The 12,775-nt window shown below is 42.6% G+C and overlaps 1 protein-coding gene across 1 annotated transcript in view; it reads right to left on the bottom strand.

Moving 5' to 3' along the window:
* C7 (complement C7) overlaps nucleotides 1-3,316 on the bottom strand; it is a 71,980-nt gene extending 68,664 nt beyond the window's left edge. The window contains exon 1 of the mRNA XM_075975968.1: nucleotides 3,087-3,316. Within this exon, the coding sequence (XP_075832083.1) occupies nucleotides 3,087-3,092 (6 nt within the window). The 5' untranslated portion in view covers nucleotides 3,093-3,316. The remainder of the gene's footprint in view (nucleotides 1-3,086) is intronic.
* Nucleotides 3,317-12,775: the final 9,459 nt, after the last annotated feature.

The raw sequence follows: 12,775 nt of genomic DNA, 5'->3' as shown, positions 1-12,775 counted from the left end.
TTGTCAGAGTACTTTGAAATAAAAACTGAGACAGTCCCTAAAATAAGAGCAATTTGTCTTCCTGCCCTTTAGAAGGAGAATAAAGCACATGAAAATAGAACAGCCCTGAGCACAAGCTGACTATAAACGATCAGTTCAGAATTTGCAGTGCTGAAAAATGGGAATGAACTGTGTCTGTCGCTCAGCGAGACCTCCAGCCCCATCAGTTCTTTTCTCTGGTTTTTCATCCCCAAATGGACACTATCTTGCCTGGTTCCACTAACACTTTCCAGCTGACTACGTGCTGATCTGAAACATCGCTGTGCCCAGCATGGACCAACCCCTGGTTTCACTCTGGGCTGAGCTCAGACCAAGAGGGCAGACTGCATAACTGGCCTGTAGCTAGCTTAGGGGGAAGCTCCTTGGCTATGAACCCTTCTTCAATAGCTCAGCCCCAAGTTACCACCTATTCAAGTGCTAATGAGAGAACTAAGGGGAATTCTGGAGCATGGATGGAGAAGGAGGTCTAAGATCATCCCTCCTTAAAATGCCAGACATAGAGATCACTTATGCTATTTGATAGCTCAGGGCTTTCCCATGTCTCCCTTGCTGGAAACATATCACAAAAGCATGCCATTCAGGTTTACACTAAGAGCGTAAACATGTACTTTGAAATACGAGCAGAAATTCTGCATGCATCTTGGAGTGAAACCTGCTTCATTTGTTGACATCCTATCAGCCAACTAAAAGGAAAAAAAACTATTTATTATCACAACATTAAAATGTCATAAATTAATGACTACGACACACGTTTTAAACATAAAACAATTATTAAGATGTCTCATCATAAAATAAGGAAGGAAGTTGATTGACAGTTAATTCAAATATTGGGGAAAACAGGTTAGCTAGGTGACTTTAGCAAGGATATCATGTTCCTTTTTGAACTAACAAGTATTCTAAATTGTTAAATGAACCCACAAAGCTCAGTAAAATAAATACCAGACCACACTGTAAATCTAACTTTGTAAATTGTCTTGATGCTGTAGCATTGTAGCCCCAAGTGTATCAACTTTGTAATTTGTGTTCAACTTCTAACCATAGAATTCAAAGGTTACCAAGGATCTATGTCTTGGACCTTCTCCAGCCTCACTAGTGAGCACAAATTCTGAGTAATAAGCCGGCAGTACAGTGACTAGGGTAACCCCACAGCTGGCAGGGCAGCAGAATTGGTCCTTCGGAGCGATAATGCAACAGTTTTATTTTAAATACCAAATCTGCAATAGCAAAAGACAGCTGCCTGGAAAGACAGCTCAATTGGTAATGCCCCTGCTGTGCAAACAAAAGGGTCTGGGTTTGATCCCCAGCATTTGTAGAAGACATTAGGTCCTTGGTCCCTGGCATCCATAGGAGGCATATAGATCCGTGTGCTCACAGATAAGTACTGCGAGACCAGGAATGTTAGACACACAGGGTTGTCTCTTCCAAGAGAGATGTATAACCTGTTTCTACCCAGAAGGCGGGGAATGGATGTATTGAACAGCTGGGTGACCTCTCGGCTAGCTGGATGGCCATCTACAGGACTATTCTCCCCTGGGGCCATGAGTTAGCCATGAGCATCGTTTTCCTTGAGCCTGCTTCCTTGGTTGATCTATAGAACCTATCTTTATGGGAGATGTCACTTGTACTTCACAAGAAGTTTGATGTAATCATGTCTTAAGCATACATGGTTGTGTTATACTGGGAAACTGTTTTCCAAATTGGGCTGTGTGTAAATATGACTAAAATAAACTGTCCAGGGTCAGACTCTTGAAGTTAGACCCAACCTTAGCTATTGTGTGAAGCTGAATTTCCTGCTTGTCTCCCCTGGATTCGCATTCTTAGGGCTGTGGTATTTCTAGACATTCTCTCCACCACCACCACCACACACACACATACATCTACATAAAAGCCAAGCATAGAAGTAGGTGCCTATGATCCCAGCACTGGGGAGGAAGAGGCAGGAGGATCCCTGGGTTTGCTAACCAGTCAGTCTAGACATACTGGTGAGTTCCAGTTTTAATGAGAAACCTTATCTCTTAAAAGAAAAGAAGGAAGAAAAGAGAGAAAAAAAATGAGCAGTTGGCCGGGCAGTGGTAGCGCACGCCTTTAATCCCAGCACTTGGGAGGCAGAGGCAGGCGGATCTCTGGGAGTTCGAGACCAGCCTGGTCTACAAGAGCTAGTTCCAGGACAGGCTCCAAAACCACAGAGAAACCCTGTCTCAAAAAAACCAAAAAAAAAAATGAGCAGTTGAGGAAGGCACCTGTGGCCTTCACACACACATGTGAACACACGAATTTACCCTGTGGCCTACACACATACATGTGAACACACAAATTTATCCTGTGGCCTGCATACATACATGTGAACACACAAATTATCATAGCAATTGATATATAAATAAAAACCAACTTGTTTTTCCATCCTACAGTTTCATTCTATAATAATGATTTCTGTCTTTGGGCTTTTGTGTGTATTAACTTTTTAGAGATATTGGATTGTTGTATGTTGGTCCAACACGTGTGTATGGTAAACTCATCAGTTCACTCCATGAACTTATATTGTCTGCCCTCACAGTCTTTTTCTCATCCAAGATTCTGAATTCTAACTTCCCAAAGCTACAGATTCAGTTTTCTATAAAGCTCTTACATCATCCAATCAAAACCCACTACATGGCCCAAAATTAAAATAAACAAGCAATCAAGCTGGAGAGAAGTTTGCCTTAGAAGTAACAATGGACGTACTGTATTCCTTTATTGCTTTCTTGGGAACTGTTTTCCTCATGAACATTTCTCAGGAATTTTCTTCATAAACATTTCTCAGGAATTGTTTTCTTCATAAACATTGCCTTCAGTTCCCTTTTTCCCAGCTTTCTCAGTCTGAAAACCTGATTCAATTTGGCTGAACTATTAAAAACCTGTTTAGATAAGGACATTTGTTAAAAGTCACCCCCCCACACCTTCTCACTCTGTGTTTTCCACATTCTTCTCTTTATCTGATTTCGTTCAGTTAAGTATGACCTTCTCTTTGAGATGCCTTTAAGTAGATAAGTCATAAATTATCATCTTACCTTCATGCTTGGGAAACATTCAGGGTAGACAAGAACAAGACAATTTCATCTGTAAAGACAGACAGGCTTTTGTCTCCCCCACAGTCTCTCCTCCTCTGGATTCTTTCTCCACTCATTTATAGAGCCAGCTACCAAGACTCGGCTCCCACCCCAGCTGGATTCTCCAGGGACGTGGAACGCCTGCCTCTGTACTTGATCTGTGCCTTGAAACCAGATACATTTTGTCAGTTACACAGACCCTTCCTGCAGCCAGCTGGGACCGTTTGGAAGTTAGAGATATCTTTCTGGGAAATGTATCTGCTAATCGGGAAAGACAGTAAATGTGCTCAGCTCAGCATCGAAGTGATTTCCAATCAAAGGAAACTCTGTGAAGCAAGGGCTGAATCTCCTTGCTATCTTAATCTCCTAAACAGAGTGCATGTTTTCATATCTCTCTCTCTTTCTCTTTCTTTCTCTCTCTCTCTCTCTCTCTCTCTCTCTCTCTCTCTCTCTCTTTCTCTCTCTCTCTTTAAACAAAAGGCATAAATTTATTTTAAAGATTCCAGGTGATGTCCCAATGTCAGTGAGTGGTTCCATTTCTTGTAGCTTCCATCAACCACATCCCTTTACAGTTGTTCATAAGAAGTAAGGCATGTGAGTGCCCCAGAGTCAGAAGCACTAGCTTCCCTGCACATGCAGTACTTGGTAAGGAAGAAGTCCCAAATGGTTACTAGTCTTGGCTAAGCTTCAGTTAAGCAGAAGCACATATTCCATGGGTATTCCAGCTAACTGAGGCTGGCAACATGAGATCATAGTACCAGAGCAAACAGAAAACATTTCCCTTTCTTCAGCAACTCCAAGAGGCCCTGGCCACCAACACATCACCTCCCTGCCCTCTTGGCAATACAAAATATTACTTTTGATGAGATCTTTTATATCCTATTTAGAAAAAATTCTTAAGTTGGTCCTTAGAAGATTTTTTTCTTTTTAACAGCTTCCCACAACTATCTGGTGACTCCCTATAAGGATGCTATAAAGCAGACTTGGAGATTGCTCTGTGAGAGAAGAGTTCTTTGCTCATTTTCTGTTTTCATAATAAGAAACTTGAGACTCGGACCTTTAAAATATAGAAGTATGTTTGGCTCATACTTCGGGAAACCAGGGAGTCCAAGATCATGGTGCTGGCTGGCATCTGTGTAACATCTGGTAAGAGCTGGTCTTTATACATCATGCACAAAAGAGGACATGACATGGTGAGACACCGTAAGTGTGGTAACACAACTCTAGTCCAGTCATATAAAACCACTAATGCTAAAACTAGGAGCCCATTCTCATGATGACCTCATCTAATCTCTGGAGGTCCTACCTCCAGATACTACTAATGGATGTAGTGGATACTACTAAATTTTCAACACAGGAATATTGGATGAATTTAAACCATAATAGATCTGGATGAGGTTCTGTCTGTAAAACATAAATGGAATGTTCTAGAATGGAATTTTCTGGAAACAAAATAGAGCATAATGGCACCACATTCATCCTTCTGTCTTTAACTTCCACAGATTAATCACAGAAAGTATTCGGGGGCTACAGCTTGCATGTGGAGTCTGTTCTCGTCTTCCAACTTGTGGGATCTGAGACTTGAACTCACAGTTTCAGGCTTAGTAGCATGCACCTTCACACAGCCAGCTGTCTTGATGGCCAGCTTTCAGTTTTCTTTTTCTCTCTTTAAGAGTTATTTTATTTTACATAGATGAGTGTTTGCATGCATGTATGTATGGGTACCATGTGCATGCCCGGTGCCCTCAAAGGTCAGAAGAGGGCATTGGGTTCCTTGAACTGGAGTTACGGGTGGTTGTGAGTCACCATGTGGGTGCTGGGAACTGAACTCCATCCCCTTTGAGAGCACAAGTGCTCTTAACTCCTGAGCCGTCTCTCCAGCCCTGATTCACCTATTTAAAGAAGCAGGCTTATAAAATGTGTCTCCACAATCTCACCAGTGATGTGCAGCTCACTGCTCCCTTTGTCCTGGTCCTGGAGGGATAAGGAATTATGCTTGGGCTCTGGCAATATCTGAGTTAGGATGCAGAAGGGCAGACAGACCTAATAAAACCACGTGGCAGCACTTTAGCCGTTGCACGGAGGGTGGAATTCTGAAAAGGAAAAGTACATTATTTCACTGAAGGGATAAATATTCCTCCCATCTCTTTAGCCTGGTGTTAGGTGAATCGCCTTCCTAAGCCAAGTGATTGATCAGTCCACCTGTAATGTTATGTAATGTTAGGTGTCCACCCCGACCACAGATTCTATTCTCTTGACCAGAAGGAAATGATTTTCCCTTGATGGATCTTTAATGCTACTGTAACAATGTCACATGAGTGCTTATCTGTTTGGAATTCCAACAGGGAAACCATTAGGATAAGAGCTTTAAACAGATGAGGTCTGCACTGTTGGCAGTGTGACTGCCAGCATAAGCTGTGTGGACTTTTGCAAAGATCAATGGAAACTCTTGCATGGTAAGGTTTTGAGGAAGAGCGAACACTCTGGGTCAAGAGGAGTCAAATGGGGGTGATGGGCAGGCTCACTGAGGGAAGAGACTGGAAGCAGAGCCTGGAATTCTTCAGTTTAAAAAAAAAGACAGAAAAAGCCTCATTTAAGGAGATAGACAAAAAGTCTAAAATGATTCTCGGGGCTTAGTGGTTAAACAGGATTTCAAGTCTGACTCCGAGAAGAGGAAGACCTTAACAGGCTAAATGAGGAAGGAAATAGAGATTCAAAGAGGAAGAGGTGATTTGTAAAGCGGGCCATCTGTGGTCTGGGAGAGCATCCCGCAGATTCCTGCAAGTAGGCTGTCTTCAGGAAGACCGAGGTCACCCCAGTTATGTAAGTGGAGCTACTGGTGTGGAAAAACACAGCTGGGGTCGTGGAATCTTCTGGCAACTTAGCATAACGAGACATGCGCCACCAGAAACATCCCATTTGGGGAGCGAGGAATAAAAAAGAAAAGAAAAGGAGCAAGAAAGAGAGATTATAGAAGTGTGTACCCGAGGGAGGCAACGCTATCAAGCCAGTTCTGGGAACTTCAAGGAGAAGAAGCCAAGGGGCAATGAGAAACAAAGGTCATAAAAAAGGAGCGCTAAGGGCCGGGCGATGGTGGCGCACGCCTTTAATCCCAGCACTCGGGAGGCAGAGGCAGGCGGATCTCTGTGAGTTCGAGACCAGCCTGGTCTACAGAGCTAGTTCTAGGACAGGCTCCAAAACCACAGAGAAACCCTGTCTCGAAAAAAAAAAAAAAAAAAAAAGGAGCGCTAAGGGAACACCAAGCCAACCGTGACAGCCCACTTGTTGGTGAACTTAGGGTAGCATTTGCCAATTTTTTTTTTTTGCCACAAAATTCTAGTACTGCAGGATACCTCCAGGGGAAAAAAAGGAACTTTAATTTATGGGTAAATAAGACTATAAGAGTATAAAATAGAGTTGGGGTGCTCCCAAGACCCTAACTGTGGGGACCTGGTGATGTGGTGCCTCCTTCTCTGGAATGGGAATGTTCAGCAGCAGCTTTGGCATTTAGGGAAAGTCAGCGTCCTGCCCTGGCCATGAGCGTCGAAAGTGTCTCCTGGTGCCAAATGTCCCCTGGGGCAAGACGCCCATCACATCCCTTGACTGATAATCACTACTACGCCATATTCCCAGCAAACACCCAGGTTCGTATCCGCGGTGTGGTGTAAAGTATGTGTCCTGAAAGACGTGAAGAAAGTGATACTATCGCTGAACTTGGTTAACCCAGAACTTCCCAAGCTCATTCAGCATCCTCACATTCCTGTTTCTAACAAGATTAGCGAGCCAGCATTTTTGGTAAACAGCATCTAAACCAAAAACGAATCCCTGAAAGGGGAAAGCAGGTTTCTGCCTGACTAGGGAGGGGTCAGCAAGGGCACATGCCCCTCCTCATCTCTCTCTATGACCCAGCCCCCTTTCCCATCTCTACTCAGTTCCCTGGGATCTGACGAGATCCGCTACTCCTGGGAAACTTTTAGGCTATTCATGATATCAGGACACAGTTTTGTTCCACCACGTGGACCTACATGGACGAGAGAGAGAGAGAGACAGAGAACAGAGACAAAAGAGTTCTACTTGTTGATTTGGCATACCTATTTAAGTTTTTAACCATTTTTACTGAATTGGGAACAAAACTGGAGCAATTCAGATCAGCTGCCTCTGGAGTGGTTGAGAAAAACAAACGAACTTGGGAAGGGTTAAAGCCTCTTTTTCCTTATTTGCGTTGAAACTGATAGGCCGGGCTTGACCTTGCCAGTCCTTGGAAGAAAAAAGCAATAGCACCCTCTAGTGGCCTCAGCCTCCAGGCCCTGCAGGAGAAGAACCGCAGCTGGCTCTGGAGTTGAACCACTCAGGAGCCCGCTAATCTTCCCAAGCTCCGGGGCAGGATCTTGTTAAGCTAATAAGTACTCCTGGTGGTATCTTTTCCCTAGTAAAGTGTCACTGTGTGAATAGTTTAAGAATGAAAAACGACTGCCAGGCAAGGCTTTATCCAAAGGAAGTTTTCAGCAAAATGATGGTTGTTAAGCTCTTTCTCGTCTCTGGCACCTACTGAGGTACTGAGCATCCTCGCTGGCAGCACTGCACTAAACACAGACCCCTGCGCTAAGTGAGCTCAAGTGCTGAGTTCTCTTAAGACCTTGTTTTTTCATGAGCTCATGTGCCGAGTTCTCTTAAGACCTTGTTTTTCATGAGAACGTTGTTTAGAGTTTAGATGTTTGCAATCTATTTATAGAGTTTTCCACTTCCCTCTGGACGGAAGGCCACACTATACAAGCCTTTACCCTAGCTGCCATAGTGACCGCAGAGGGCCAAGGTCAGATTATAATCAGGAGGTAATAAGATGTTTCGTCACTATTGTCTCCAAGAGTGCCTGGCGCTTATTAAACGTCGGAGAGAGCCTGGGTTTCTTCCGGTTTCTGACTGCTGTTTGGAATTTCGTTGTTGCTGTTGTTTTCTGTTGGGAGCCGTGAAACACACACACACACACACACACACACCCTGCCCCAGATCCTGAATTTCTGGTAAACAACTTGTAATGCTTGCAGCTGCTCTGAGCACAAGACCCTCAGAGTTCCTAATGACAGGGGAGTGGTTTCTGGAGGATATGGCTGGGGCGTGGCTATCAGTTAAGAATCGATAGATATATAAGCTGCCCCTGGACACAATAAAGGGGGCATTCCTGTTTCAAGGATGACTCGTGTCTCTGTCTGTGTGTCTTTGTGTGTTTTAATCTCCAGGCCCTTGCCTGGGCGAATGGTCCTGAAGCACATGCGCAGCTCTACAGGAGTAGTACCATAGTACACGTAGTAGTACAGACGGTAAAATTGTCTGCCACGCACATTGCAGTGCTGGCCAGAAAGCTCAAGAAACATTTCTTTGGGTTTAAATTTGAATCAAGTGAAACAATTCTGAAAGCGTTCATACAAACTGCGAAGATGTCTGAAGTTCTGGAGCGGACACTGTATAAAGTCACGCAGAGGCCATTGGCCGGCCAGAGGACACATTCCTTTATTTTACGTATACTTAAACTTTATGGTGCCAAAGAAAAGAAGTGAATTTTAAAAGAAAAAAAAGTTCAGCATGCAAAATTCTTTTTAAAAATCAGGCACTTCCAAAAAATGACAAGTGTGGGAGAGAATAATTGTTTTTTTTTTTAAATTTATTTATTTATTAAGGATTTCTGCCTCCTCCCCGCAACCGCCTCCCATTTCCCTCCCCCTCCCCCGATCAAGTCACCCTCCCTCATCTGCTCGAAGAGCAATCAGGGTTCCCTGACCTGTGGGAAGCCCAAGGACCGCCCACCTCTATCCAGGTCTCCTAAGGTGAGCATCCAAACTGCCTAGGCTCCCCCAAAGCCAGTACGTGCAGTAGGATCAAAAACCCACTGCCATTGTTCTTGAGTTCTCAGTATTCCTCATTGTCCTCTATGTTCAGCTAGTCCGGATTTATCCCATGCTTTTTCAGACCCAGGCCAGCTGGCCTTGGTGAGTTCCCGATAGAACATCCCCATTGTCTCAGTGTGTGGGTGCACCCCGTAATAGCCAGAACCTGGAAACAACCTAGATGCCCTTCAACGGAAGAATGGATGAAGAAAGTATGGAATATATACATATTAGAGTATTACTCAGCAGTAAAAAACAAGGACTTCTTGAATTTTGCATACAAATGGATGGAAATAGAAAACACTATCCTGAGTGAGGTAAGCCAGACCCAAAAAGAGGAACATGGGATATACTCACTCATATTTGGTTTCTAGCCATAAATAAAGGACATTGGGCTTATAATGCATGTTCCTAGAGAAGCTAAGTAAGAAGGTGAATCCAAAGACAAACACATAGGCATCCTCATGAATATTAACCTTCATCAGGCGATGAAAGGAGACAGAGACAGAGGAGCACGGGACAGAAATCTCAAGGTCCAAATCAGGAGCAGAAGGAGACGGAGCACGAGCGAGAATAATTGTTTAACTAAGAAGAGATGTATTACTATTTTACCTTGCCTGCCTAAGGCACCTCATTGGCCTAATAAAAAACTGAATGGCCAACAGCTAGGCGGGAGAGGGATAGCTGGGACTGGAGAGCAGAGAGAAAAGGGAAGCCAGCCAGCCTGGGCAGACAGACAGACACGGAGGAAATAGAAAAGCAGGACAGACGGCATGTAGATGAGGTAAAGGAACTTCAGGGCAGCACACAGATTAATAGAAATGGGTTAATTTAAGTTTAAAAACAGCTAGCTAGAAAGAAGCCTAAGCTACGGCCCAGCACTCATAATTAATAACAGGCTCCATGCCATGATTTGGGGGCTGGTGGTCCAAGAATGTCTGCTGCAGGCAAGCTGTCTCATAATTTAAACTTTATGTCTTCAAATTGTTTTAAATCCTCAATATCATATATATTCTGCATCATTATCATCGTCCTTATCTATTCATCAGGCCAGAAAAGAAGGAAAAATGAAGATAATAAGGATGTGAAATCCTCAATTGAAAGCCTCTTTTCTTTAAACTTCATTTATGTATTTTGTGTGGATGAATATTCTACCTACATGTACACCTTGTGCACCACGTGTGTGCCTGCTGCCCAGGGAGGCCAGAGGAAAACACTGGGTGCACTGAAACATGAGTTACAAACACGAGTTGTGAGCTGTTATGTGGGTTCTGGGAATCAGACTCAGGTCCTCTAGAAGAGCAGCCAGTGCTCTTAGCTGTGGAGCCGTCTCTCCAGCACCCATATGATCTCTTTAGATGCTAGTGGATAAAATTATATTGGAAGCCAGTGAAAAGCAGCCATACACACACGTGCCCAGAGATTATCCCTTTAATAAGTCGTACTGAAAGCAAAAGAAGGTACTACTTTGTGTTTCAGTGATACAGATATGTGCTCTGAACACAGTCTGTGCTCAAAATCTTTCCAATATTTTCGTATGTTGAACCAGCCCGGCATCTCTGGGATGAAGCCAACTTGATCATGGTGGATGATTTTTCTGATGTGTTCTTGGATTCAGTTTGCCAGTATTTTATTGAGTATTTTTGCTTCAGTGTTCATGAGGGAGATTGGTCTATAATTCTCTTTCTTAGTAATGTCTTTGTGTGGCTTGGGTATCAGGGTAATTGTAGCCTCATAAAAAGAGTTTAGCAGTTGAAGGCGTAAGTCATAAACAATGCCACACCAGTTTGGAATTATGATTGATAGGGTGGTATTTATTTAAAGGGGAAAAAACTTACAGATCACCGTCAGCCCTCTGCGCAACCAGAAAGGGAGTCTAGTGGCTGGCGGAGCAGGAAGTGAAGAGAGAGAGGAGAGGGAAGTGGCCGCTTTTTTAAAGAGAGAAAGACCACACCCCAATGGGCTGGTATCTCAGCAGCTATAGGCTGGAGGAACTGGAGGACCTCCCGCAACACCTCCCCCTTTTGTTTAAATAAGAGAGTTCTAAACCTACTATGAAATTATATACAATAAGTACAAATATCCTATTCTAACTAGCTTAGGTCTTGTATAATAAATAACTTGGCCAAATCATGAGAGAAAGTAACTACATTTATATAGTCTTCAACCCCATCAAAGATCTGAGAAGGGAAATAATGTTACCTGGGTAATTAGGAAGTTCAGTAAAACAACTTCCAAAACATGCAACAAATCACAGAGACAACTAGTTACCTGGGCAATCACCCAAAGTCACGTTAGCAGCGTTGAAGCAACCAACTTTGGCTAAGGCCTAACATAACTGACATACCATTTTCAAAGGCAAGCAACTTTTCAAAACTATCTTACCCTGTCTTGGCAGGATATGACAGTCCTGTTTTATCCATTGATGCGCGCTCTGTATCTTTGTCAGTGGTTGAGGTATGGGCATTTCTTTGCCCCAAGGCCACTTCTGCCAAAAAGAAAGGCTCCAGGTGGAGTGTCTTTGGTGCTCAACATTCTCTCGGGAATAGAGTGGTGTTGCCAGGAGCAACTGTGTCTCACTACCACAAAACTCTGAGTTAGATTAAAGGCCATTTTCTACAGCTCTTTGAAGAAGTTGAAGATTATCTGTCTATACTGAGTATAATCTCTATATATCTAAAGAACCTGATTAGTCTAATTATAAATGACAAACTTAGATGACTATTAGTCTATATTTCTCAATATCTATCTAACTTAAAGACTAAGACAATAAACGACTGTGAAACAAATGAGGACAATGACCTCCAAATATAAACAATGTACAAATATACATTGCACTATGGTAAATATATATCAATACACAAACATTATATAAGTATCTTAATCAGAGGTAGAAATGTACACTGCAATATGGTAAATATATACTATATATATATATATCAATACAATATATGTCAATACATAAAAAATGTTTTAAACAGAGGTAGAAACATGCATGCATACAATAGTCAATATAATTTAACTTTGTATCAATATACAAAAATCTATACCAATATATTTGTCTAAAAACAGTAACTCACAATTACAAATCTATTATCCCATCATCCCTCTTTTTTTTTTTCAAAATGATCCCTGAGCTTATAAAATTCCTCCCCCAACCCTCAATCGTATACTAATTATAATCAACCCCTAAATGATGTCCCTAAACCCAAGGGCAAACTTTACTGGGAGAGGGGACGTCGTCCTCTAGAATTACTTCCAGCTGTCATGAGGGCGACGTTCTTTCTGGGGGATCCTGTGAAAGTAAAATGATGGTTAAATTTCAAGATCAATGTCTTTTAAAATTGCCAATAGTCTCTGAGTATTTTGTGCAGGTCTGGCCAAAATGTTGTATAAGATGTGCACCATTTCAGCTAACCAAGTTGGAACTGTCTTGTGCAGCTGGTACCCAAAGCAGGTCTTGTAGTAGCGCTATCAGTATCATGACATCATATCAACCAGGTGGAGTTGTTGTTATGGGGCCCCATCGTCTTCCTGGAAACTTCAAATGTCACTTCAGGAAAAACTCATTGTTCATTGTGAAAAACTTAAACATTAATAATATATATTCACTGAAAGGCATGATAGATATATTCAATGAAAAGTATGATAGATATGAAGAAAAGCAAAGATGTTTTCTAAACTCATATTTCTTTCTGTCCCATATCATGGCTCTTGATATGAGACAGAAACTCCAGAAACTCTGGGTTTTTCTCTTACTAACAGGCT

This window comes from Microtus pennsylvanicus, chromosome 6 (genome assembly GCF_037038515.1).
Source record: "Microtus pennsylvanicus isolate mMicPen1 chromosome 6, mMicPen1.hap1, whole genome shotgun sequence".
NCBI lineage: Eukaryota > Metazoa > Chordata > Mammalia > Rodentia > Cricetidae > Microtus > Microtus pennsylvanicus.
Note: the sequence above shows the minus strand (reverse complement) of the source record. Positions and strands in the feature narration are given on the sequence as shown.